The 23,769-nt window shown below is 43.4% G+C and overlaps 1 protein-coding gene across 3 annotated transcripts in view; it reads right to left on the reverse strand.

Annotated features, from left to right (window-relative positions):
* The window catches only part of UTP20 (UTP20 small subunit processome component), an 83,963-nt gene extending 60,684 nt beyond the window's left edge, over positions 1-23,279 (reverse strand). For all 3 annotated transcript variants that reach the window (XM_048835441.2, XM_048835440.2, XM_075124265.1), the window contains exons 1-19: positions 23,104-23,279; positions 17,951-18,031; positions 17,171-17,237; positions 16,760-16,892; positions 15,981-16,169; positions 15,745-15,826; positions 14,344-14,481; positions 13,689-13,844; positions 12,691-12,837; positions 12,084-12,218; positions 10,882-10,959; positions 9,370-9,548; positions 7,492-7,647; positions 6,865-6,953; positions 4,147-4,252; positions 2,628-2,778; positions 2,326-2,388; positions 1,838-1,996; positions 49-125 (exon numbers count right to left, since the gene is read on the reverse strand). In XM_048835441.2, the coding sequence (XP_048691398.2) occupies positions 49-125; positions 1,838-1,996; positions 2,326-2,388; positions 2,628-2,778; positions 4,147-4,252; positions 6,865-6,953; positions 7,492-7,647; positions 9,370-9,548; positions 10,882-10,959; positions 12,084-12,218; positions 12,691-12,837; positions 13,689-13,844; positions 14,344-14,481; positions 15,745-15,826; positions 15,981-16,169; positions 16,760-16,892; positions 17,171-17,237; positions 17,951-18,031; positions 23,104-23,148 (2,231 nt within the window). In that variant the 5' untranslated portion in view covers positions 23,149-23,279. The remainder of the gene's footprint in view (positions 1-48; positions 126-1,837; positions 1,997-2,325; positions 2,389-2,627; positions 2,779-4,146; positions 4,253-6,864; positions 6,954-7,491; positions 7,648-9,369; positions 9,549-10,881; positions 10,960-12,083; positions 12,219-12,690; positions 12,838-13,688; positions 13,845-14,343; positions 14,482-15,744; positions 15,827-15,980; positions 16,170-16,759; positions 16,893-17,170; positions 17,238-17,950; positions 18,032-23,103) is intronic.
* Between the last annotated feature and the right edge of the window lie 490 nt (positions 23,280-23,769).

Here is a 23,769-nt window from a genome sequence, read left to right on the forward strand (position 1 = left end):
ATACAACACAACACAACAGGCTCCCACCACCCACTAGCACATACTTACGTTATGAGCTCAACAACAGGATCCCAGAGAGGGCTGAAGTTAATGTAGAGCATTCCCAGTAAATACTGAAGAGGCACCTACAGTGACACACAAGAAAACTTTGTTTTAAAAAGCTAACAAAGATATTTAAAGTAGGTATAAAAACAGCTTCACTGATTGATGAACTGCAAGAAAAAGCAATGAAGTCAAAATCTCTCAGAATCAACACCAATAAAGACATTTAGGTTATTATTTGTACTTTGGTAGCATCAAGGCCACATTGTGCTAGGCACTACACAAACATATAAACAAGGAGAGTATTCCCTGCCTGAAGAGCTTACACTGCATTAGACCCAGGGCCCCATCTGGATTGGGCTCATCATTGAGCTAAGTGACATACAGACACACACACAATCCCTGCCCCAAGGAGTTTACAACTCAAGAAGGAAAGTTATAAAAGCACTTAAGTATCAGTAGTAATAAGTTAACATTTAGCTACTACAGGAAAAACCCTGATCGTAGCAGCCTCGACAGTGTGAAGCCCACAGCAGCACGGTCAGATTCAGCCACCATAGACAGATGTCCCTGCGATCTATAAGGCCTCAATCCTGCAATGAGCTCCATGCAAAGCTCCCCTGAGGTCCAGCGACACAGAGTTCATTGCCAGGTCAGGGGATAAACTGCCAACAGCTTACCCAAGCCCTTTGCATCACCTCCACCTGCTTTCTCCTCTGACTGCTCTTTGCAGGCATGTTTAGAACATTTATTGAAACACCGCCACTTTCTTTCGGTTTCTGCCCCAACTAGATATTGAGGCAAATATAGTTTAGTCAGTTCAGGATAAAAACACCCAACAACAAGACATGCTGATCACAACTGGAGCCAAAGATATTTCCCACCTTAGTGCAATACTGCACATTTAAATGCATTATGGCACCTTATACTTTCCTTATACTTTCAAGCACTGGCCATTGGCGGAGAAAGGATACTGGGGCTAGAGAGACCACTGCTCAGGTGGGATTTTCAAAAGCACTCAAGTCATTGTCTCCTTTTGTGATGTCCAAGCTTAGATTGGCAATCCAACTGATTGCTTCCAGTGATGTGGAGTGGATAGCAGAGATACTACCGGAATACGATGGTTTTGGGCTCTGTTCTATAGTTTGATGTCTGTTTTTGGGAGTCAGCACTGCAGATCTTAATGAAGATGCTACCTACGCCGACAGGAGAGCTTCTCTACCTCCCAAGAGGTGGTAACTATGGCAATGGGAGAAGCCCTCCTGTCAACACAGCCCTGTCTACCCTGGGGGTCACGTCAGTATAACTATGTTACTCAGGGGTGTGGATTTTCCACATCGGAGCAACATAGTTATATCAACAGAAGTTTGTAGCACTTAGTCCCCATGTATGCAGAAGGCAGGTGCGTAATACCATGCAATGTGCGGATGTGGTTTAAAGTGACCCATATTTTCCATGGGAGTGAAAACTCACATGGTTCTTTGGTTGTGTGCTTGATGAGGTGTTTGTTCGGGATGTTGATATCTTTCCACCTTGCTCACCATTGATCTTCAGGGAAAACCCTGCATCTTTGAGCTCCGATGCTGCAAACCGAAGGGAGTCGGGAGCAAAGTCCCAGTGACTAGCAATGAGAGTTGAGCTCCTAACTCACTCATGATGATTAGTTTGTTTCCGGCCTGCATTTACTGAAGCCTTCACAAGTCAATGAAAAAACTCACGCTGAAGTAAAATGCAAAATTTTCTTGCCTTATAAAAAGGAAACAATCCAGTGTATGATCTGGCAGTAACGTCTCACCTCATGTAAAGGTCCATCTGGTACTGCAGACTGCACCACGTCATGCCTCAGTTTCCTTAAATGAAGAAGTTTTTCTCTATAATCATTCACACTGGCTGGCACGAGTTCAGCTTGAAGTAATATGGCAAACACGGACTGAAGCTCTCCTGTTCCATCATCCTGAACAAACCAGTGAAATGCCTTTTGTTAGAGGATTCCTCGAGACAATTGTTTTGTCATAATTCACTATATAAAGGCAGAGCCTCAGCTGCTGTAAACTGACATAGCTCCACTGAACTTGATGGAGCTACAGAGATTTCCACCGGCTGAGGATCGGGCCCATAAAGTTACAGTCTGAAAAAAACAAACCAAGTATAAAGGGAGCCCACTTTAGCTAAAGAATAGAGCCTAGCATGTGTAACTGGCAAATAAAGTCAGTGTCAAGAAAACCGCTTATATTAACCCCTACACACACCATGGTTTTGAAATGTTAAAGCAGCAATTACTACCTTGGTTGATGTAGGAAGCTGAGCCTCAAAATGATTTAAAATCCTTATTGTCAAGAGTCGGACCTATTAAAAGTGAAAGCATGTTTTAGAGGCGTACTGCAAATGGTGAAAGGCCATTGAAAATGGGCACAATTTTAAAGAGACGAACAGCATTCGTTCTTGCACATTTCACCTTTAGGCTTTCCTTATTCAGCTTATTTCAAAAGCTGCAAGGACAACTTGCTGCTAGTTAAGAATTCATTTTTTCCATTAAAACACAAATCAGTTTGCACATATTGGAAACCGTTAGAAAAGAAGATTACCTTGGAGATGCTGGAGGAAATATTTGTTTTCAGTTTATCAAACAAATCCATTAAGTTCTCATGGGAAAGAGGATCCTGGCAACCACACAAAGCCAACCGCGTATAATAGAGATCAGCCAGTAGCAAGGCTGATAGGTCTGAAGGAAAGGTGCTGAAACAAAATATTTGTTTATTATTTTACAAGGTGAACCACGAAAAAAATCTGTCCCAATCTGTTTTCTCTGGCTGGACTGGGAGAACTATGTTGGGAGATCATACAGATCTTAAACACTTTCTGTAGCTGCTCAGTTATTATTAACTGAGCCCTACCAAATTCATGGCCATGAAAAACATGTCATGGACCGTGAAATCTGGTCTTTTGTGTGTATACTATACAGATTTCATGGGGGAGACCAGCATTTCTCAAATTGGGGGTCCTGACCCAAAAGGGAGTTGCAGAGGAGTCAAAAGGTTATTTTAGAGGGATCACGGTATTGTCATCCTTACTTCTGCACTGCCTCCCAGAGCTGGGCGGCCAGAGAGCGGCGGCTGTTGGCCAGGTGCCCAGCTCTGCATGCAGCACCCCGCCAGCAGCAGCACAGGAGCAAAGGTGGCGATACTGTACCAGGCCATCCTTACTTCTGCACTGCTGCTGGCAGCAGCTCTGCCTTCAGAACTGGGCTCCCGGCCAGCAGCCGCCATTGCAGCTGCCCAGCTCTGAAGGCAGCAGTACTGCAACCCCCGCCCCCCACAAAAACTTTAGAACATCCCTCCCCCACCCACTCCTTTTTGGGTCAGGACCCCTACAATTACAATACTGTGAAATTTCAAATTTAAATAGCTGAAATCATGAAACGTATTATTTTTAAAGTCCTACGACCATGAAATTGACCAAAATGGACCATGAATTTGGTAGGGCCCTAGTTATTATATATGTTAATTATTAGTTGAAGAGGGTTAATGGAGTAGTCAGTTTTCATAAGTGTTCATTAAAATGTGGAGGTCAAAAGTGAGGTGCTCCCTCTTACTGAGGGAGAGTACAAAATAATGTCTAAAATCAATATTTAAGGGAGGGAATGGAATCATCCTAATACTGTAGGAGAATCCTCTAGACCCCAACAAGAATTAAAATGTGATATTTATGTTTAGCCAAGACTATTTTCACTTTACTTTTTTTTTGTAAGTAAAACAAAACACAAGATTCCTGGCTGCAATCCCGCAAGACAAAACCAGCATTGTTGCATTCACAGGTTCAACAGCAACAAAAAAGTTAATCTGCAGCTTTCAAACAATTCAAAGGAGCAGATTGTTATTAAGGAGATAGCGCTATAAAGTGTACACCATACAGTACAGTAAGCTGGCAGTGCCTGACAACATCCCTACCCCGGATGGCTAAAAACCTGCAGAAACATGCTGGTGTAAGACAACAAACAAACAAACAAAGCAAGCGTGTTTGTTTTGCTTAATAGCCTTTAAATAAAGGCAAAGTTATCTCTTCACTACATTAAGTGGAACACCAGAAAGTCAAAAGTTCCCTTACCTCACCAAGTTCTTCACACGTTCCACAGGTAACAAACGGAGAATTTCAGAAGATTCTGCTAAACTAAGTAGCGTGCTCACAGCTTGGCAGGCCACATACAAGCCTCCTAAGGGCAGAGCGAATGGGAACAAACTGTGTAGTTATTCTTCACATTGAATTTCTGTTTGTAAAGTGCTTTGGGATCCTCAAATGAGAGGTGCCACAGAAGTGTACAGGATTATAATGTAATTTCATATGCTATAGACCACAAATGACATTTTTATTTCTAACTGCAACAATTCAACATTCATCACCACCCACGATCGAAGTTTAGAGTAGAATTCTCCTCTGATCATCACGGCAGATCTCCATCTTGAAACCCTGCCATCCCTGAACATGCAGAATACCCAGTTTGTATCAGTCTATGTGAAATCTGGGCATATGAGGAGAGCAGTACTGAAATTAAGCTCTGCTGTGTGGGTCTCAGAGAATTTTGCTCAACAAATGGTGCTTGGGAAACCAGAAAGAGCTGTCAAATGCATTACTGAAAGGAAAGGGGGGCAAAGGGGGGAACACGATAATTGCACAAGCATCTGTATGTTCTTGCACCTTGGAAATGCAGGGTGGGATCTGCAAACCCATCTACATGATTCAGAGGCTCAATTCCCACTAAAATTAATGGGACTAGGCTTTCATTTACCCAAGATAACTCTGAAAGTAGTTTCCTTTCTGCTCCCTTTCTTTAGGGTTAGAGAGTTTCTCTACTGCTGACAGGTCCACTCCCATCATAATCAACACCAAACTGCAGCCAAAATCCTCTCAGCCAGGAATGGGGAAGCACAGTTCCCGTCAATGCCACTCCTAAATTGGCCAGAGGGTTCACTCCCTTCATTCTTTCCTTACAGAAGAGTCACTGTCCCTATGCAAAGGACATCAAGGGAGACTTACAATGGCACAAAGGACAGTCAAGCAATCAACTCTCACAGAAAATGAACGGGCGTTGGGGAATCTAAATCCTCCTTGTGTCTCAGAAAATCTCCCCAATTTTGATTTGCTTTAATTCCCCAGCTACCTGGGGATTCTTTCTTACCATTAGTCTGTGCAGGGAATTCCCTACTGAAATAAATGGGAAGCTGTCCATTTAAAAACAGAAACTGATGGCAGAATCAGGCTTTATATATCCATTTAGAACAGAGGTGGGCAAACTACAGCCCGCAGGACAGTCCTGCCTGGCCCTTGAGCTCCTGGCCAGGGAGACTAGACCCGGGCAGCCTCAGCTCACTGTGCCGCCAACGCTCTGGCCCGCTGCTCCTACTGGACAGAGCGGCGGCATGGCTGGCTCCAGCCAGGCGGCAGGGATGCGAGCTCCTGCTACTCTGAGCAGCATGGTAAGGGGGCGGGGAGTAGGGGGGTTGGATAAGGGGCAGGAGGTCCAGGGGGTGGTCAGGGGAAAGGGAGCAGGGGGTGGTTGGATGGGGTTGAGGTTCTGGTGGGGGGTTGTCAGGGGACAGGGAACGGGGGGAGGGGGGGGTTTGGATAGGCGTGGGAGTCCCAGGGGGCCTGTCAGGGGGCGGGGGTGTGGATAGGGGGCGGGATAGTCAGGGGACAAGGAGCGGCAGGGGGTTGGATGGGTTGGCGATTCTGAGAGGGGCAGTCAGCGGGCAGGAAGTGGAAGGGGGCGGAAGCCAGGCTGTTTGGGGAGGCACAGCCTTCCCTACCCGGCCCTCCATACAATTTCTCAACCCTGATGTGGCCCTCGGGCCAAAAAGTTTGCCCACCCCGATTTAGAAAGTTGGTTGTTCTTTCCCCCTCTTAAAGTAATTACAATAGATTAAAACACCTGGATACCACATAGAAAAAAGAGGTTAGGAAGTATAGGGGATGTTCCTGACGCAGACTAAGCAATATTAGAGAAGAAAAGCAGAATGTAGTATACTACTTTGGATATTTCTATGCAGATTGATAGTAATTATAATGGATTTAATAGCCAATAAGAATACCTACCTCTTATATAGTCCTTTTCATCCAGAGACCTCAAAGCCCTTTACTAAGGGAAGTTTGGATACTTTTTCATACTTCTCTAAGAAGCTGAATTTTTTTAAACCACTATGTTATAATTTTGATGCATATTTCCAATTAAATCAGAAGATTTCTCTGGGCAATGGTTATAGAGAGGACTACCAATTTGTTAATATGTGAAGCCGTATATGTAGGCAAGGTATTTAGTTTTAGAATTACTGTCAAGACCCAGAATGTTGAAAGAAAAATTCCAGATCTAAAGCCAAAGATTGTGAACAATGTAGTCAAAGAACACATGTAAAAGTGTATCACTATCTTTTTGCTATAAGTTTGACTTTGATAACCCAGCTTGGTTTAGTTTCCATTTCTTTTACTCCCTCTTCCTTTTCTTGACAATCTGTCTCTCAAATTCTATCTTTCTAAACATCTTGGTCACTCAGATTTTGAATCTATACTTTTGTGAGCTCCTTGTCCAATTACATGTCCCTGGCATGACATTTATTTCACCAACCTATTATTACTATAGATGGCATTTGGTATATTATTTCCTGTATGTTATTTTTTCCATCTTGCCTTTCATGTTTCATTATGCTGCTTATTAAATCAGGATACAATGCAGTTATTATTCATTGTTATGTCTTGGGTCTCTAGTATAATTGCAGAGTTGTGTCTTTTATATGCCAGTAAAAACTTAATGAACAAGAGATGACTGTAACTGACCTTTGCGGAGCCTTCCTCTGTCAATAGCCAGGAAGAGAGATTCTATAAAACTTGTAACTGGTAGCAGGATTTTTTCCTTGTCTATTGGTCTGCCAAAAATAAAGGTACAAACGCTTATTTTTTTGTTAAAGTCAGACACTTGATAACATTGGATTCTCTCTCACATTTCTCTTATGTTAAATATAGATTTCAAACAAATTGATTATTAGTCAACTATTTTGTTAAGTCAATTTCACAACCTAAATCATTTCATCAATGATTGCTTTCTAAGTCTTTCTTCCACAAAATGTAATTGCACTGACTGAGCATGCTCTCTTCCTAGGGACTGAATCAACAAAATTCTAAGGGCTCCGTTTCATGCCAGCAAATGTGACCTTCTGAACAGGAAAGCAGGAAACCTGTATTCTGTTACCAGCTCTGCCACAGACCTGCTGGGCAACCATGGGCACGTCACATCACGGCTCCGTGCCTCAGTTTCCCCATTTGTACAATTGGGGTAACAATACTTTCCCTTTCCTTTGCAAAAGCTTTGAATGAAGAGCGATATGTGAAAAACATCAGACATGAGCTAAGTAGTATTATGATTCAGATACAAGACAACAGTAACAGAATGGTTAGCATCCTCACCTAACATGCGGAAGTACAACAAGGGCAGCCCAAGGATGTGAAAGATCAATAATGTCTTCATTTTCTGGTAAGTGGATTAGAGACAGAATATGATCCAACACTGGCATTTGTTTCCTTTCTCCATTTCTCCTACTCATCTTGAGTCTTGTATTGGATCTAAAAACAAAACCAAGCTTAATCAGTAACTTAGTTCAACAACAGCAGTTGAACCTTTCTTCCTCTGACATTTAAAAGTAAGTTGTCTCCTTTGAAGAAAAGGCTAAGCTTCACATTGACTTGGACAGTACGCTTTTTGATGGGATCTTCACTATCTCCATGGCACAAAGGACCATACAGTCATTTCTAATGTGCAAGGCAGGAAATGCTCCATAAAAGGTTACATCTCAGCATTCAGAGGTCCAGCAGAATCTGGGGATTGCTCCTGGACTGTAAACATTGTTATTCCATTGATTTTCAAGTATAAAAGAATGGTGTCTTTTTTGATGCTGCTCTGTATTCATTAAAGGGATTCCGCCACATTTCCAACACAGCTGTAAGATCTGCTCTACAGCAAGTGGTTCTCAAGCAAACTGATCCAGCTCCTGGAAAATAAACCAACTTTCCTCCAAAACAACTTCATATACATCTGAATTTGCAACAGGCTACAAATCGATCTCACTCCCAAGATGAAGTTAGTCATAAGGAAAGTTTTCCTTTTGATACCTAAAGGCCCTGCCATTTGCCCCAACTGGAGAGCAGTTTGTAGCTGTATTATCCCAGATGCAGAGCTAGGACTAAACTGACTACCTCCTCCTTGCTCCATGGGGGGTAAGTGACTGCAGCAACCTGTTTTCTGGTGCAAATTACTTCCCCCATGTTGCTGGCTCAGCTGTACTGGTAAGTGCATTGGGATGGGGAGGCCGGGGACCCTTGGGTCCTCCCACTCCCCACCAATCTGCACCAGACGAGGAAGTAGTGTTGTGACCCAGTGGGTGGTGCTCTCCTCTTGCCCCCTCTTTGGTCATCCGTGATGTGGGTAGCCCATGCAGGGGAGCGTACTCATAACTAAATCCTTAATAATCACAAAGGCCAATGGAGAAAGAGTTCACTATTACTGTAGAGAAGAATAAATGTTTATGAAATTGCAGAGAAATGAAGCTTGGGGGTGTAGAAGGGGAATAATTCCCTCCTCTCCCCACAGGTAAAAATCAGCACTCCCCTGCAGATTTATTATGAGAAATGCTGAACTGTACAAAAATAGCCCCCAAATGGGAAAATCCTGCTTACACTTGGATACCACCTAAATGGAAACGTGATTAAAACAAAAACAGACTGTAGGACCATGTGGAATTCATCCCAGCAGAATATTTATTGTGACTGCTGCTGCTGTTCCTTCATAATCATTTTTGGGTATTTATATTGCAGTGCCACCCAGACATCCAAATTGGGATTGGGGCCTGCCTGGGCTGAACAAAATGTTTAGGAAGACATGGTCCCTACGCCCAAAAAGCTTAAAAGACTAAAAGACTATGTGACATATGAAAGACAAGCTGAGGAGAGAGAGATACAATTTGATTTGCTTCTTCCTGTTATCTTGCCCCTGATGTCGGTATTCTCAGGAGCAAAGAATACGAGGAAGAAAAAGTATTTCTACATTGTTCTGAGATGAGACAAAATCCTATACAAGGGACAAATATTCACCCCTCTCTGTGACAGAAATGCAGCAAGTATTTAAATGCCCAGCTCTGCAGAAATTATTCCAAGTCCTCAAAGAAAGAATGAACACTAGGTGAAGTGGCAGTTCTGATGCCATTATCAGTCGGCTTAGCAACACTACGTTCCAAACCTTTTGAAAGAGCTCCAAGGTAAAGAGTGTCTGTGGAGCGTGAGGAGACTTACCCTATCGGTGGTTCTGTAAAAACAAGGGGATATTTTTCAAAAGCCATTGAGCCAACAGTGGGAGGTTCTGCTTTCTCCAGAATGAGTTTAGCCAAAATTGCCATGGCCTCATCCCTAGCTAGCACATCCTCTCCAGAGAAGCAGTCCTCGATGTACTCTAGAAAGCATGGAAGAAAATGCTGAAAAGAAAAAGAAATTGAGATTTAACATGCCTCTCCAATTCAGACCAAGCAAATCAGGGATCCGAGACACTAGGGCCAGGGAAGCCAAGTTCTTTGGGATGAGCTGTGGCAGTACAAAGGTTTCCTCCAGTCCTGGTGCATCTGATCACCAAGATACCGAGGCATCAGTACCAGGGAGCCCTTGAGAAGCCAGTGATTTGACATAAAGACCCTGGCCTGTCCCAACTCCAGGCTCCCGACAGAGCTCAGGATCCCTCACAGCACGCAGAGAACCTGCTCCCCTCAACTCCACGCCTCTCCTCAGAGCCCTGGGCCACCATGCTCAGGCCCCACCCACCAGACATCTCTGGTTCTCCATTTCAGCCTTCGCCACCCCCACACAGAAATTCCACACAAATCCCAACCCCACGTCTTCACACTTGTTTCCTCTCCCCACTTTCCTTCCATCAACCCAGATATCTGCAGCCCCATTCACTGCTTCTGCTTCTGAATCATGGTGTCAGAGACCAGACCTCAGCTGAGGAAGCTACAACTCGTTATGGTAGGAACCCTCTTTTATCCTCCCCATTTACTGTCTCTTTTACATTCAAAACGGGGACTGGCTAAAACCGAGAGCCTCTCTGTACGCTCCTTGCAATTTCCCCATCTCTCTGGGCTGTCCTATGTGCGTCAAAAAGATCTGGAAAGAGGTGAGAGAGACACCCTGAAATCCCCAGACTACTGATACCTCCATTGAGACACATCCCCCGTTAACGAATCTACCATGAAAAAGTCACCAATACCAGAGACAAGACACTGGCAAGCATGTGTGGGGGGTACATATTGAGGTGTGCAGCCACAATGGGTGTTCAAGCTCCTGTCAGATGCCAAGCTGCAACATAACACTAACTAGAGACCACTGACATCTCCTTGACTCCTGGACCATGTCTGCCCCTTCAGTAACCCAGCGGGAATCCCCTGATCTGTGTTACGTGGGAGTTCAAATTAGATAATTACAGTGGTCCCTTCTGGCTCTTAAAAATCTATGAAATTGTAAAGAAAAGACATTTTTTGCATTGCCATTTTCATTCTTCTGATAGTGACTAACAGCTCCTTTCACTCCCATCAGGTCACATCCAAGACACAGAAGATGGATAGTTCAAATATATGTCAAATAACAATGATACATCATAGGAACTAGATATATTATGAATTTGCCAAGTGTAATGGCATTCCTACGGTCAGCAGTCAAAATAACTCTCCATCAGGCTCATTTTTCCCACCCAGAAACACAACTCCTCCATTGCTCATCTGACTACAAAATAAATACATGAATGAAAACTTCACCTACCTGCTCAAACTCATTCATTGAAAACACTGTTTTGGAGAAATCCAAAAGGAGGCGCCTTTCAAACCCACTTCCAAATACCTGTCAAATGCAAATGAAGGGTTAGAGGGGGCATATAAGCAACAAGCACTTTATTTATTCATGAAGGGAATCAAGACATATGAGCTATATTCCTCCAGTGCACACAGTGTTTCTTAGTGCAGAAAGGAGTTATATATAAATACCTACCCCCCTCTTGACCCTGCAAACACTTACACACATGGATAACTCCAATGTACGTGAGTAGCCCCGTCGAGTTTAATGGGATTACTCACATAGACGGGGTGCAGGTCTTATGGGAAGAACTTGAGAGATTTGTCAGGGTTGATAGGGAGAAAATTAATACTACTAAGCCAGAGATCAACACCAAAGACTGGACAGACTTAATAATTCCTCCAGCCTTATTTCATTATTGTGAAAACATTTTTTGGTTTCATCCTTTGCAAGAAATACAAGAGATGTACCTCCATTGCTTCGTTTTGCTCTGCAAATCTATTTTTCCTACAGCACAACTAGTTGCCCATATTAATAATATTATAAATATGTACAGTAACATATGAAAACTGAAATGTCCAAAATAAATACTGCCATCTCACACACACCTCAATCAACAAAACAGATTAAAAATAAGCAAACACTATCAAAGCAGCATTGTGTTTGGGTCCAGTGGCAGCAGCAGCAATGGTGCTAATATATACCTGTAACCTGCTTTAGAAAATACTGCCAGGCTTGCCAAAGGGCCTGATAGAAAGGTCCCTGAGATCAAGAGGCAGCACAGTCTAGTGGACAGGTCACCAGACTAGGAGTCAGGGGACCTGGGTTCTAATCCCAGTTCTACCACTGACCTGCTGTACAACCTTGGGCAAATCACTTCACTTCTTTGTTTCCTTGTCTGCTTAGACAGGGACTGTTGCTTACAGTGCGTACAGGGCCTGGCATAATGGGACTTCAGTCTCAGTTAGCACCTCTAGGCACTACTGTCATACAAATAAACAACAGACTTGGGCTTTGGATCAGCCCCTAAATTCCCCATATGCTGAGCCAGGGAGTGGCTTGTACCTCGCCTGCACAAAAAGGAGAGTAGCCCTGAGTAACACATTTTCTAGAACATAAGTGCTGTGTGTGGCAATCAACTCATTCAAGAGAGACTGATCTGTGGTTCTTACCTTCTCAATGGTTTCCTTGGTCACAGCATCTGGCAGGAAAACATTCTCAGCAAGCAGCAAAACAGAAAGCGTTTTAAGCAGGGTCTTACAGCAAGGCACCGAGAGATCAGATGTTTGTAACATTTTTGCTAACGTCTGAGGAATATGAGAGAGAGAAAGGCAATGTCACATGCACCGCAGGACAATGACTTCTCCCCAGCCATGCCAGAGGGGATGAGGACCCCTGTGGAAATGCTCTTTCACAGCTGCTCAGGCTGCTGCCTTCTCCACAGCAGCACAGTTCCTTCAAGAACCATGACCTCACATGGTCCTCAGCAGCTATTGTCCATGACCACTTCTCCTCCTGCCCTGCTCTCAGTGGAGGATTCATTTAGAGAAGGACACCCATAAGATCACGATGACAGAGTCAGCATTATATTACACAGGGGAATTCCCATAAATTTGCTGGGGTGGCTCCCAAAGGTTGCCAAACTGACTTTACCCCAACCCAACTTCTAAACCTCAGCACACCCACACAACCAGAGAAAACAGGTGAGCATACTGAAGATGCTCTGGTTTCCCACCCTCCATCTGTGTGCACAGTAGCCTAAAGGATGGTCTGACCCACCTTACAAACTGCTTCAGGTTGAGAGATTTTGGACCCATTTGCATGTTCTGCTAGGATCAAATACACTTGCAATATCCTTTCAATCTGTTCTGAGATTTCGCAGCAGTTGGCCTTTGTTATTCTCTCCTGCAATTCTAACACTGATTCCTGCAAGAGATAGTTTCACATGAATGATCAGATCCTGTCACGGATAACGCTGAAGTGATTCTGGTAACTGCATGTTCCACTGGCCTGATAAATTATTGCTAGCTTTCTTATTCTGATCCAACAAATGAACCTTTACAGGAAAGGAAAAATATAGCCAAATGGTTCCAATAATCCAATAATGAACACCTCACATCTCTTGGATGGAAAAACAAACGTCTTGCAAGGTGAAGTGCTCTTTCACAGAAGGCTTACAGATTGCATAGGAAAGAAACAGGAGAAGAAACAAATACCTTGTGCTTAGCTACACGTGAACGCTTGGAGCCAGATTCTGACCACAACTGATCTCAGTACCTCCACTGACTCCTGTGGTGAAATCATGGTCCTATTGAAGTCAGTGGGAGTTTTGCAATTGATTTCAATGGGACTAATACTTCACCCTTGTTGTATACTAGTGTGAGATCAGAATCTAGTCCAGGGAATGCAAAAATACTAATCACATAAAACAACTCCTAATAGCGGAAGGCAAAGAATTGTTATTATACTGGTTGGGGTGGGAAGAGAGGATGAGAAGGATCTTCACTGGCAGCTAAAACTGTGGCAGGAAAGCAGTGGTTACCTACCCCAAATCCCACCCCAAACTGCACAGCATAACTGCACCAGTTCAACAACCATCAGGCCCTCTGTCCCCGCAGATAAAAGGCCAGGCTTTCCTCCTTAGTGCAACATTTATTTTAATGTTCCTACTGCAGAAAAAATCACACACCACACACCTTTCCTTTAACACACACAAAATGTTATTCTTGGGGAGGGAGATCATCTTTTTTTTCAGCTTCTCAGCAATTAAAACTTACTTCCAAACATTTGAAAAGAACCTCAAAATGCTCCTTGTAGATATGCACTGCAGCCGATTTTACCATATGTTTGAAAGCTTCTCCAACAATAATCCATGGGAGTTTAGCTTCAATCTCGGTAATGGGCCCAAGCTTTAGCAGAATGAACTTTATAGCCTGTGGAAGGAAAAGGCCAGTTATGTCTTCACGCTTAGAAAAGAGACCAAAAATATCTAAAACCCTTTAGCTTCAGAATTTTTTTTTTTAAATGACAATGTGATACTTTTTAAAAATATTACGGGGATTTGGATCCCCTATAAAACTGTCTTTTTTTGCCCAGTACCAAAGTTAATATTTAAATCCAAAATTGTTTCATAGACTCTAAATAAATCCACAGAAATGCACATTATCACCCAACGCAATCATTTCAAAACACAAATATTGCCCAGGACTTACTAAAAGCAAAAACTTGAAAAGCCACCTTTAAAGAGATATCATTACATGTATTACCTTACAATAAACAGCATAATTTACATCCCAAATCCACTGAAGCAAACAGAAAGACACCTATTGCCTTCAAGGAGTGCGATATCAGGCTCTAATATAGTGATGTCCCGTATTAGGTACTTTAAAACTTTGTCATTTTCCACTTGGTTTATATGCTCAGGCTATTTACCTTCTCTGCACAGGAGTGAAACATGTTCCTAACCCCCTTGCACATCTCAAAGAGTAACTGTCCCACGCCTTCTACTTTTTCTGGGTGCTCTCCCAGGTCAAGAAACATTACATTGAAAAGCGCATTTTTATCAGAAACCTACAAAACAAAATCCAGAGAGAAAAAGTTATCTTCGGTTCAAACCTATCAAATGGAAAGAAATCATAAATGACTCTTGACAGTGCCATTTTACTCCTCTACTCCACCCTCCAACAATTCAAACGTGCTCTCGCTACAATAACGTGTATCAACAGAATGGAGAGGAAGTATCAGATCCTCAGCTGGTGTCGCTCAGGGTAGTTCCACTAACAATGCCCATTCAAATCAATGGGACTAAAGCACATGCTGAAGAGCTTTGACGAACAAGGATGGGATTACTCACATGCTTAATGTTAAGTGCTTTAATGAGATGTCACACTGAATAAGGGGTAGTAAACTAGTCACTAGAACGCTAAGGATTCTATTAGGGTCTAAGAAAAGGACTGGACCGTTTTAAATCATAATTCAGTAATTAAGAACTCTGATGCTGCAAACAGATGGAAGAACACTGCTTGAATTTCTACCAAAAATTTTCAAAATCCTCAGTTTCTGGGTGCCCAACCTGTAGCTCCTTAAAGGGGCCTCAATTGTAGGGATTAGGGATCAGCACTTTCTGAAAATCAGGCTCCATTAAGGTGTCTCAGGTTGGATGTCCAAAATTCAAGGCAGCCAAATTCACCAGTCACTTTAGAGAACCTTGGCTTCTGCACATATTGGCTTAATCAACACCAAATGGCTATATATTCTATTCCCTACTTCACCAAAATGATGGCAGTTTAGGGTTGATTAATTTGGCTAGAAAAATTATGTACTCAGATTTTCTGTGCTCAAATGAAGAGGCACAGAAATTGTAAACAATGCAGCAAAAAGTCTCAAATCATTATTTAAAAAATGCATTGACCAAACGTGAAGTATAAAAACTAAGGGCCCAGTCCAGCCAGGTCCAGTGGAGTTCCTTTCTCCTTATCGGGGATTCTATAGAAATGTTGGAAAGGTGACCATGAGCTCTTCAGTTTCACTGCTCTTAAAAAAAAAAATCATCCATATTACATATCTAGTCAGGGCCTGATCCTGTGAGGTGATGAACACATTCTGTTCCGGCTGTGCTACATATAAAGTCTCCTATAAAACCTTTGTCACTACATAAACCAAACCAAACCCCTCAGAATGGATAGAATGCTAGTTTGTGTTTTGTTAGCCCCTTTATTCTCTAGAGGGCACCCATTGTCATGACACATTACAGCTTTGTTCAGTACTGGTTAGCTTGAAGTCAAGGGCCCCCGTGGAAAGCTGTTAAAGTCATGTTAATAACACGTCACCTACCTTCCTCATTAGAAAGGTGAAGCTTTCTGCAGCAAAGTTTCTGATGTGTTGTTTGTTGTGTGCCAACAAGGTACTGTATAAACTACAAATACAACAGGCAATTAAAATCATCCAACTCACACTCAGCCAGAAAGAACTCATCAATAATGACTTTGTTAAAAAGACAATTAATTCTGAAGAGTAAGAGGCATTTACATTAAAATATAATCTAGTGAACACAGACCAATAAAACTTACCTATATATATTGGCCATATCCTTCACCATCAGTCTCCACAGATATTTGTAAAGGTAGGAAAGAGTGGTAAAAGCCCATTCTAGCAGCTCTGTGTCTTGGGTATCCAATAACATGGTGATGGTCAGAAAAAAGTCTTGAAAGTGAGGGTAGAAGTCTGTCTGGAGATCTCGAGCCAGCTGTACCACAAGGCTAGAGTTCAAATAACAAATATCAATGTTTGTATGTTTAAAATGCCAAACACCTAAATAGTCACTGCCTGATTGTGCAACTACACTGCAGATTAAAATGGCTCTAGTGCGTGTACAGTATGCAGATTCATTGGAAGTAAAGCTGTCACTGTCTCTTATCTGACCTCCACACATGATGTTAGCTTGAACGAAAGGGGTTTTTGAACTGAAAACAAACCAACCAAACCACCTCAAATAATTTCATGTTTAGGTGACATTAAGAGTGAGACTCACAACCAAGAGCAGCCATGAACACGTCAGTGACAAGATGTGACAAGATATGAGCTCACACCAACATGCTTCTTGGGTTGTTGAGGAGATTTGTTTGGTTATATTCTAGGAGTATTTTTGAAAGTAAACCATAGAATTGGAATGCTATTATAAAAGACACAGAAAATATCACCGGTATGGCTCTCTCTCAGTAACATGCGTGCAATGCAATTCTTTCTTCAGTGACAACAAGGACACATACACAATGTTTTTGACATGATTTACACTTTTCACTCTACATCGACACAAAGGCACTGAGTTTATTTTACAGTGTGTACTTACTCCAAAAGGGGCTGATATGCAAGACTGTTTTTGACTTGCAGATGAGTCTTCAAGCTCTGCACTATGGCATCCTGATAATACACCAGCTGGTTGAATGACTGGCATTTGCCGGCCACTTCTTTGTAGAATTTCACTGTGCAAAAAACAAAGGAACACTTAAGAACTGTGTCCCAGTTACTGGTAAACATAAAGGACTTTAAAGAGAATAACACCTCCTCTAGAGCCCGATCCAAAACCCACTGAAACTGATGGAAAGACTCGCAGTGATTTCAATGAGCTCTGAACCAGGAACCTAATCCCCGTGCATTAGGATGGTATTCTAGGTAAACAAATTCCACCTTGTAAAGAATGACCTCATTACGCAAGCGAAGAGTGCAAATTAATTATAAACTATTTACTATAAAGAGATACCAAAGTGCTGTGTGAGGTTCAGTTCTCTCCATTTCTGCAGTCCTTCATAAAAGTAGGTTTCAACCTCCTGTCAGAAATCAAGATCATGCATTAGCCAAACAGCCCTAAATAAAAACTATTCTTTCAATGTAAAGATTAGATAGAAGGCTCAATAGATAAAGCACAATGAAATGCCTCAAGTATTCATTTGAGAGATATTTAAAGAAATGCTGATGACTTCACTTTAAAACAGCATCAGTTACTGAAAAACATTTAATGCTTAAAATATATGGCCTGATAATGCAAAGTGCAAAGCCATATAAGCTCCTGAATGTTTTATTATCAGAGTATCTTTAAAAAGTAACGCTATTGATGTGTGCAAAACATACTTTGAGATTTTACTGCAATTTCACAATGTATTAACTAATTAAATCCATGATCCCGCACAGACTTACGTAAGTGCTTACATGTAAACACTAGGAGTTAGTCCCATTAAAATAAATGGAGCTATCCACTGTCCATAAAATTAACCATGTGTGTATGTCTTTGTGGGATTAGGACCTCACTTTATTCCATCGTTTTTTCTTCTCTTACAAACAAATCTGAAACATTGACTTTCAATAAGACTTAGGCTCCTAAATGCTTAAGTCGCTTTTGAAAATGGGACTTAGCTGTCTAAATGGAGCAACGCCTAAATATCTTTAGATAATCTGAACCTTGGTGAATATACATTTCTAAAGTGCTCTGAGATCCTCGGTCAAAAGATGTTATAGAATTGCAGAATTATTATATTCTTCTCACCTCAGCATAGCTCCCAGTCCTGTCAATCCGATGAATAATATCGATATTAACATTGCCTAAGCGTTCAGAGAAGGTGAGAAACTGTAAAAAAAAAAAAAATTAAAGTCAAATGTTGCCTTTGCTTCTGTTTATTTCAGAATTATCCCTTTTACATGAGTCTCAATGACATGTACTATATAACTGCAGACACTGCTTTTAAAGGAAACACTGTCAAATAGTTCAGGTTGTGTAAATTAAGCTGTTTATACATATACAGAGAGAGAGAGATTCTGGTTTTATGTCAATGATATCAGTCTTTTTGTTAGTTTGTTTTTCAGCTGGGGGAGTGGATAGAAATATCTGCCTGGGGTGTTTACAGCCAAACACTGTAGTACCTGTTAACGCAGGAGAACAAAAACAAAGACCTTCAGCAGTCACTTAAGTTTCATTTCTAAGGCTTTTAGCAACACGGTTGTACCGCTACAGCCCTGCGACAACAAGGCATGTGGTGTAGCTGCTGTTTGTTGGCAGGAGAGAGCTCTCCTGCTGACAGAAAACTTCCACCCCACCACGAGCGGCAGCGGTTTTGTCGGCAGAAGTTCTCCAACAAAGCGTCGTTCACACCAGCGCTTTTCATCAGTAACATTTTTGTCATGGGGGGGGGGGGGGAGGGTTTAACACCCCGAACGTCCAACGAAGTGCCAGCGTAGACAAAACCTAAGTGGGGGTGAAGCACACTTAAGTAAGCTAAGAGCATAAATGGAAGGTGGGAAGGAAGGTAAACATTAGATTTTTAAAATGATTAGTTTTCAGTGCATAGCTGTTCTAACGCATACCATAGAGCGGGGTGGCCAAACCATGGCTCACGAACCACATGAGGCTCTTTTACAGTTAAAGTGTGGTTCACAAAACCCCTATGCCCCTGCCCATTCTCCACCTTCCAAAAGGGGGTGGGGGGAAAGCTTGGGCCTTCTCCCCTATGGTGGGGTGGTGCTAGGGGTGTCAGCCCCACAAGAGGCACCTGCAGGGGCTTGGGGCTTCAGCCCTGCTCTGGTTGAAGCCCCAAACCCCGGAAGGCACCTCCTGGGGGGCTAAAGCCTCTAGCCCCACCATCCTGACAGGTGCACACAGCTCTAGAACTTCTGAAGATTATTGTAGGCGGCTCAAAGGGTCGGTACGTTTGGCCACCCCTGTCACAGAGCTTGATCCTGGCCTTAAGTAAGGCCCATGCAGTGCCCCATTGTCTTCAATGGATGAGTAGAGATAGGGTAGGTAAGGGATAGGAGGGGGAAGAAAGGGGGTGTGCATTCAAGTGCCAGTTAGCTTGCATGACCACAATGGAAGATTGATTATTAACACTGTCTAAAGTTTTATAAGTAACACAAGAACTTTTTAAAAAGATATATTATCTTCATGTTTATAAATGTCTTCAGTTATCAGAACACTGCTCATCTATAGATGTCTATAAAAATAATAATGACTGACCGAACACTAGTTATATTTCAGTATAAAGAGTCTTTCCAAAACAAAGAATTACAGCAAATATTTTGCATCATTCAACTAAACATTGTTTTAAACAGACACTATTTGGATTTATTTTAAAATACAATTTCCGACTGAGTAGTCTTTAAATAATATGCCCTCAATTAATTTTTTGTAAATGCCTTTCTGAAATATTTTATTGGGGGTTTTCTCATCGTACCCTGTCAATGGGTTTCTAGACTCTTTTCAGCAAGGGGGGGACATTGTCTGACTTGGGAAACAGTGAAAATGACTACAGTGGAGTCGCATCTTACGCGGGGGTTAGGTTCTAAAGTCAGCACATAAAGCTAAAATTGCGTACAGTCAAAATTACCCTTGAAAATCCCTTAAATCGCCCATAAAGTTCAGTATACTGTACATAATTTTGTGTACACAGCCCTGTACAGTAATATGTATACAGTAATGTACAGTATATAATAAAGAGTACATATGCAAAATATAATTTTACAGTACTGTATTTTTAATTACAGGGGGGTGTCAGGGCTTGATGTCGAGCCAGGAGATAGAAGTGACGGAGAGCTTGGGTGACGGAGAGCGAGTCGTAGATGAAGTGGTTGGCTCTGGTTCAGCTCAAGAAGTTGATTGCATAGGCTCATCTGCTGCTGGTTGTTTTTCCTTGAAAAACATGGTGATCGGCAACTGTCGCTGTTGTCTCTTGAGCTGCTCAAACATTTCTTAATATGGTCTCAAATCGTTCGTAATACTACGTGTGATTTTGAGGCTTCGTTCCACAGAGGGATCTTAGTCAGAAATTAAATCATTCAAGTGTTTCACTACTTGGAACACTTCAGCAAATTGGGCTTGTCTTTCTGATTTCGAAGTGTAAGTGCGGTTGGGCATTTTTTTCCAGAAGAGCCCAGTCTCATCAGCATTAAAAACTTGTTCCGGAAGATAGCCCTTTTCTTCTATGATTTTCTTTAATTGTTCGGGGTAGGCTTTTGCTGCCTCTTCATTGGCAGATGCAGCTTCACCAGTAGTCTGCACGTTTTTGAGGTTGAAGCAGTTCCTAAAACGGTTAAGCCAACCTTGGCTGGCTTTGAATTCCTTCTCATCAGAAGGCTGTCCCGCTTCGGTGGTAGGTTTGAACAGCGTGTAGAGGCTAAGAGCCTTTTCTCGCAACGTGTTGCCATCGACAGACACATGGTTACGGTTCATGTCTTCCAGCTACAAGTTTAATGCCTTTTCAGTCTTCACTAAAGTCTTATCACGCACCTGGCTCGTCACCGTAGCAGTTATTGGAGCACTTGATGCCACGGCTTGATGAATTTCTCTCTCTCGAATCTTGATGGCATTGATGCTAGATTCGTTGCAGCCATATTTACGCGCCACGTTGGAGACTGACATACAATCTCTCAATAAGTCCAGCACAGCCAGTTTTTCCTCCAGCGTTGGAATAGATCGCGGTTTCTTCAGTTGAGCACCGGATGAAGTAGTTGGCTTGCGTTTAGGGGCCATGTTGTACGAAAGATACGTACAGTATCTTTAAACACTAGAAGCACACTCAGCGTGGCAAGATGCTCACACTATGAGAGGCACACAGGAACTGAGACCGACTGAGGGAACAGCAAATTCATGTCTCCCATCTCACGCTCACTCCGGGCCATACGCTTATTGAGTGGAATGGTGGGCGGAATCACCCGCACTATTTACAGGTATCTTGTTATTTTTCTTTTTCTTTGCCGAGTGCGTATAGTTGAATTCACATAAGTTAAATGCGCATATGATGCGACTCACCTGTACATGTGAAATGTCGTCAAATACACAAAGTAAACAAACCAGAAAATTAGGAGAACTTTTTTTGTTGTTATCTCCTTTCTGTTATACCAGTGTTGAGTATTACTTGTAACTATAGCAAGCACAAAACCGTCAGACAAAAATATAATAATTGAGTTAATGCTGTCTCTTTAAACATCAGTTGCATCACTTAGGAACCCATTTTTGGGATATTCACATTAAAGAGATTATAAGGGCTATTACATGTTCCTGCAAAAAATACAAGGTTTGTTATAACAATGCAGAAAGATGTAACTAAAAGGTTTTCTAGGGCCAAATCATGCCCTGTAGAAGAAAAACATACAGGAGGGAAAAATGTTATTGGCACTTGTAGAGTGTTCTGTGTTATCTAGGCAGGATGCTCTAATCATGCAGATATCCCAAAACCCCGCAGGAAATCATTGAGACTCATAACATCAGATCAGACGGACAGGGAATCCCTCCAGCCATACCCAGGGAGTGTGATTCCCTCTAGAGCAGTGGTTCTCAAACATTTTTACTGGTGACCCCTTTCACATAGCAAGCCTCTGAGTGCGACCCCCCCCCTTATAAATTAAAAACACTTTTTTATATATTTAACACCATTATAAATGCTGGAGGCAAAGCAGAGTTGGGGTGGAGGTTGACAGCTCGCGACCCCCCATGTAATAACCTCACGACCCTCTGAGGGGTCTTGACTCCCAGTTTGAGAACCACTGCTCTAGAGTCTCGTTACTATAGACTCCATGCCCATCTAACCCCTGCACTTTTACTCTCACCCCCACAAAAGGAACAAAGTCAAGCACTTATAATGTTGTGGTGACAGGGTCTACAGTAAATCCTGTGGAAGTTTCCCTGGGGGTTTGCCAAAGGATGTTGTCTCCAGCCACACCTCCACCTCCCCTCTTACTTACACTCATAAAAAGCCTTCTCTACGCTAGGAAAGTTTGACAAAAATTTGCTCACATCACTTCTGCTCTACTGGTGGTGATAACATTAGGTCCAAAGCATAGGGATGGTCTGCTGCCTTGAGCACCATGTTATCTAACCCTGATCCAAAAGACACCCTGCTTATAACACAAAAGCTCCCAGCAGCTATCTACACTAGCCAACGTTGCTAGCACTCGTGGAGCCAGTCAAATTGATATTGGCAATGGTAAGATTTTTTTACACAAATTTTCCTAGCGTAGGTGAATCTGCAGATTCCCAACAACATGTGCTGCATCTATGTTTGGAAAAGTGGTACTCACTTTTCCCTAGTGTAGGCAAAACTGTGCTCATATGAAGAAGTTTCCATGAACTCAGAGACAGGGAGGAAACTACAGCTTTTGCTCTCCTGTCCACTAACAGTGTGAGGACCCCAAAGCAGGAGTTTTGGTTTTGGTTTCCTCTACTCCACACAGCGAGGGGAAAGGAGAGGAGGAATTCTGATAAGGCCTGTGGTGAATAGCAGAGGGCCAAATGAACTGAAACTCATTCTAACAGGAAATGCAAAGAGGGATCGGGGTAATATCTGGACTCTAAACAGAAAAATCATTTGAACGGTGCGATTAGATTAGAACCTCTTCACGACTGTGTCTTCAGGGCCCAGCACAGCATGTGGGCCTTGAAAGAATAAACAGGGAGCCAAAAGAGCAATGGGGGGGGGAGGGGGGAGATACTGCTTGAGGAAGAGGAGGAGCCACCCCCAGACGTGTGTTCTCAGCCCGGGGACAGTTCGTTAACCCGCCACCGCCGCGTGCTGCCCCCCCAGGCCAGGCCAGCGCTCGGCGGCCCCACTCTCCGGGGCTGCGTCCGAGGACCAGGCGTCTCCCCCGCGGCTCTGCCGGGGGCTCAGGCAGGGCCGGCGGCGCCGCTCGCCCACCGGGGCCGCTACTCACCCTGTGCGTGTTCTCGGACTTGTGCGAGGCGGATTTGGGCTTCATGGCCCCGAGCGAGCGGGCTCCGAGCCCGGGCGCAGCCGCCGGGGCCTCCTCCGCGGGGCGCCGGGACCCAGACACACGTGTGGCCCTAGCTGCTGGGCGCCGCCATCTTGCCGGAGTGGGGCGGGAGCCGCGTGTGCGCTGGGCGGGGGAGGCGCTGGGGGCGGGCCGGCCGTAGGGTTCCCGGCAGCCCTTCGCTGCTACCCGGCAAAGCCGCTTCATTGGCCCGAGGAGCGTCCTGCCTTGCTGCGTCCTTTGCCCCAGGAGCCCGGGCTTCCCCCGGGACGGAGCTGCTGGCGGCTGGTCTGGTGCCGGATACACTGGCAGCGCCACGCACATTGGCACGATCAGACCCGGCAGGACTTGCCCCAGGTCCAAGCTAGCTTGAAAAATACCCCTGCGGTCCTGTCTTGTGCCAGCCTCCGGCTCTGCCTCCCCGATGCCTGGGCGCTTGTGGCTTTCCCCGGCATCTCCAGGTTCCTGCAAGTGTCTTAATAGCTGCAGTGCAAATGGACCATTTGTCCGAGAATCGACAGGATTCTTCTGTCCATTTGGTTGCATCCACGTGGGCGGTTAGGTTGACCTAACTACAGTGCTCAGGGCACAGAAATATTTCACAGCCCC

This window comes from Caretta caretta, chromosome 1 (genome assembly GCF_965140235.1).
Source record: "Caretta caretta isolate rCarCar2 chromosome 1, rCarCar1.hap1, whole genome shotgun sequence".
In the NCBI taxonomy this organism is placed as follows: domain Eukaryota; kingdom Metazoa; phylum Chordata; order Testudines; family Cheloniidae; genus Caretta; species Caretta caretta.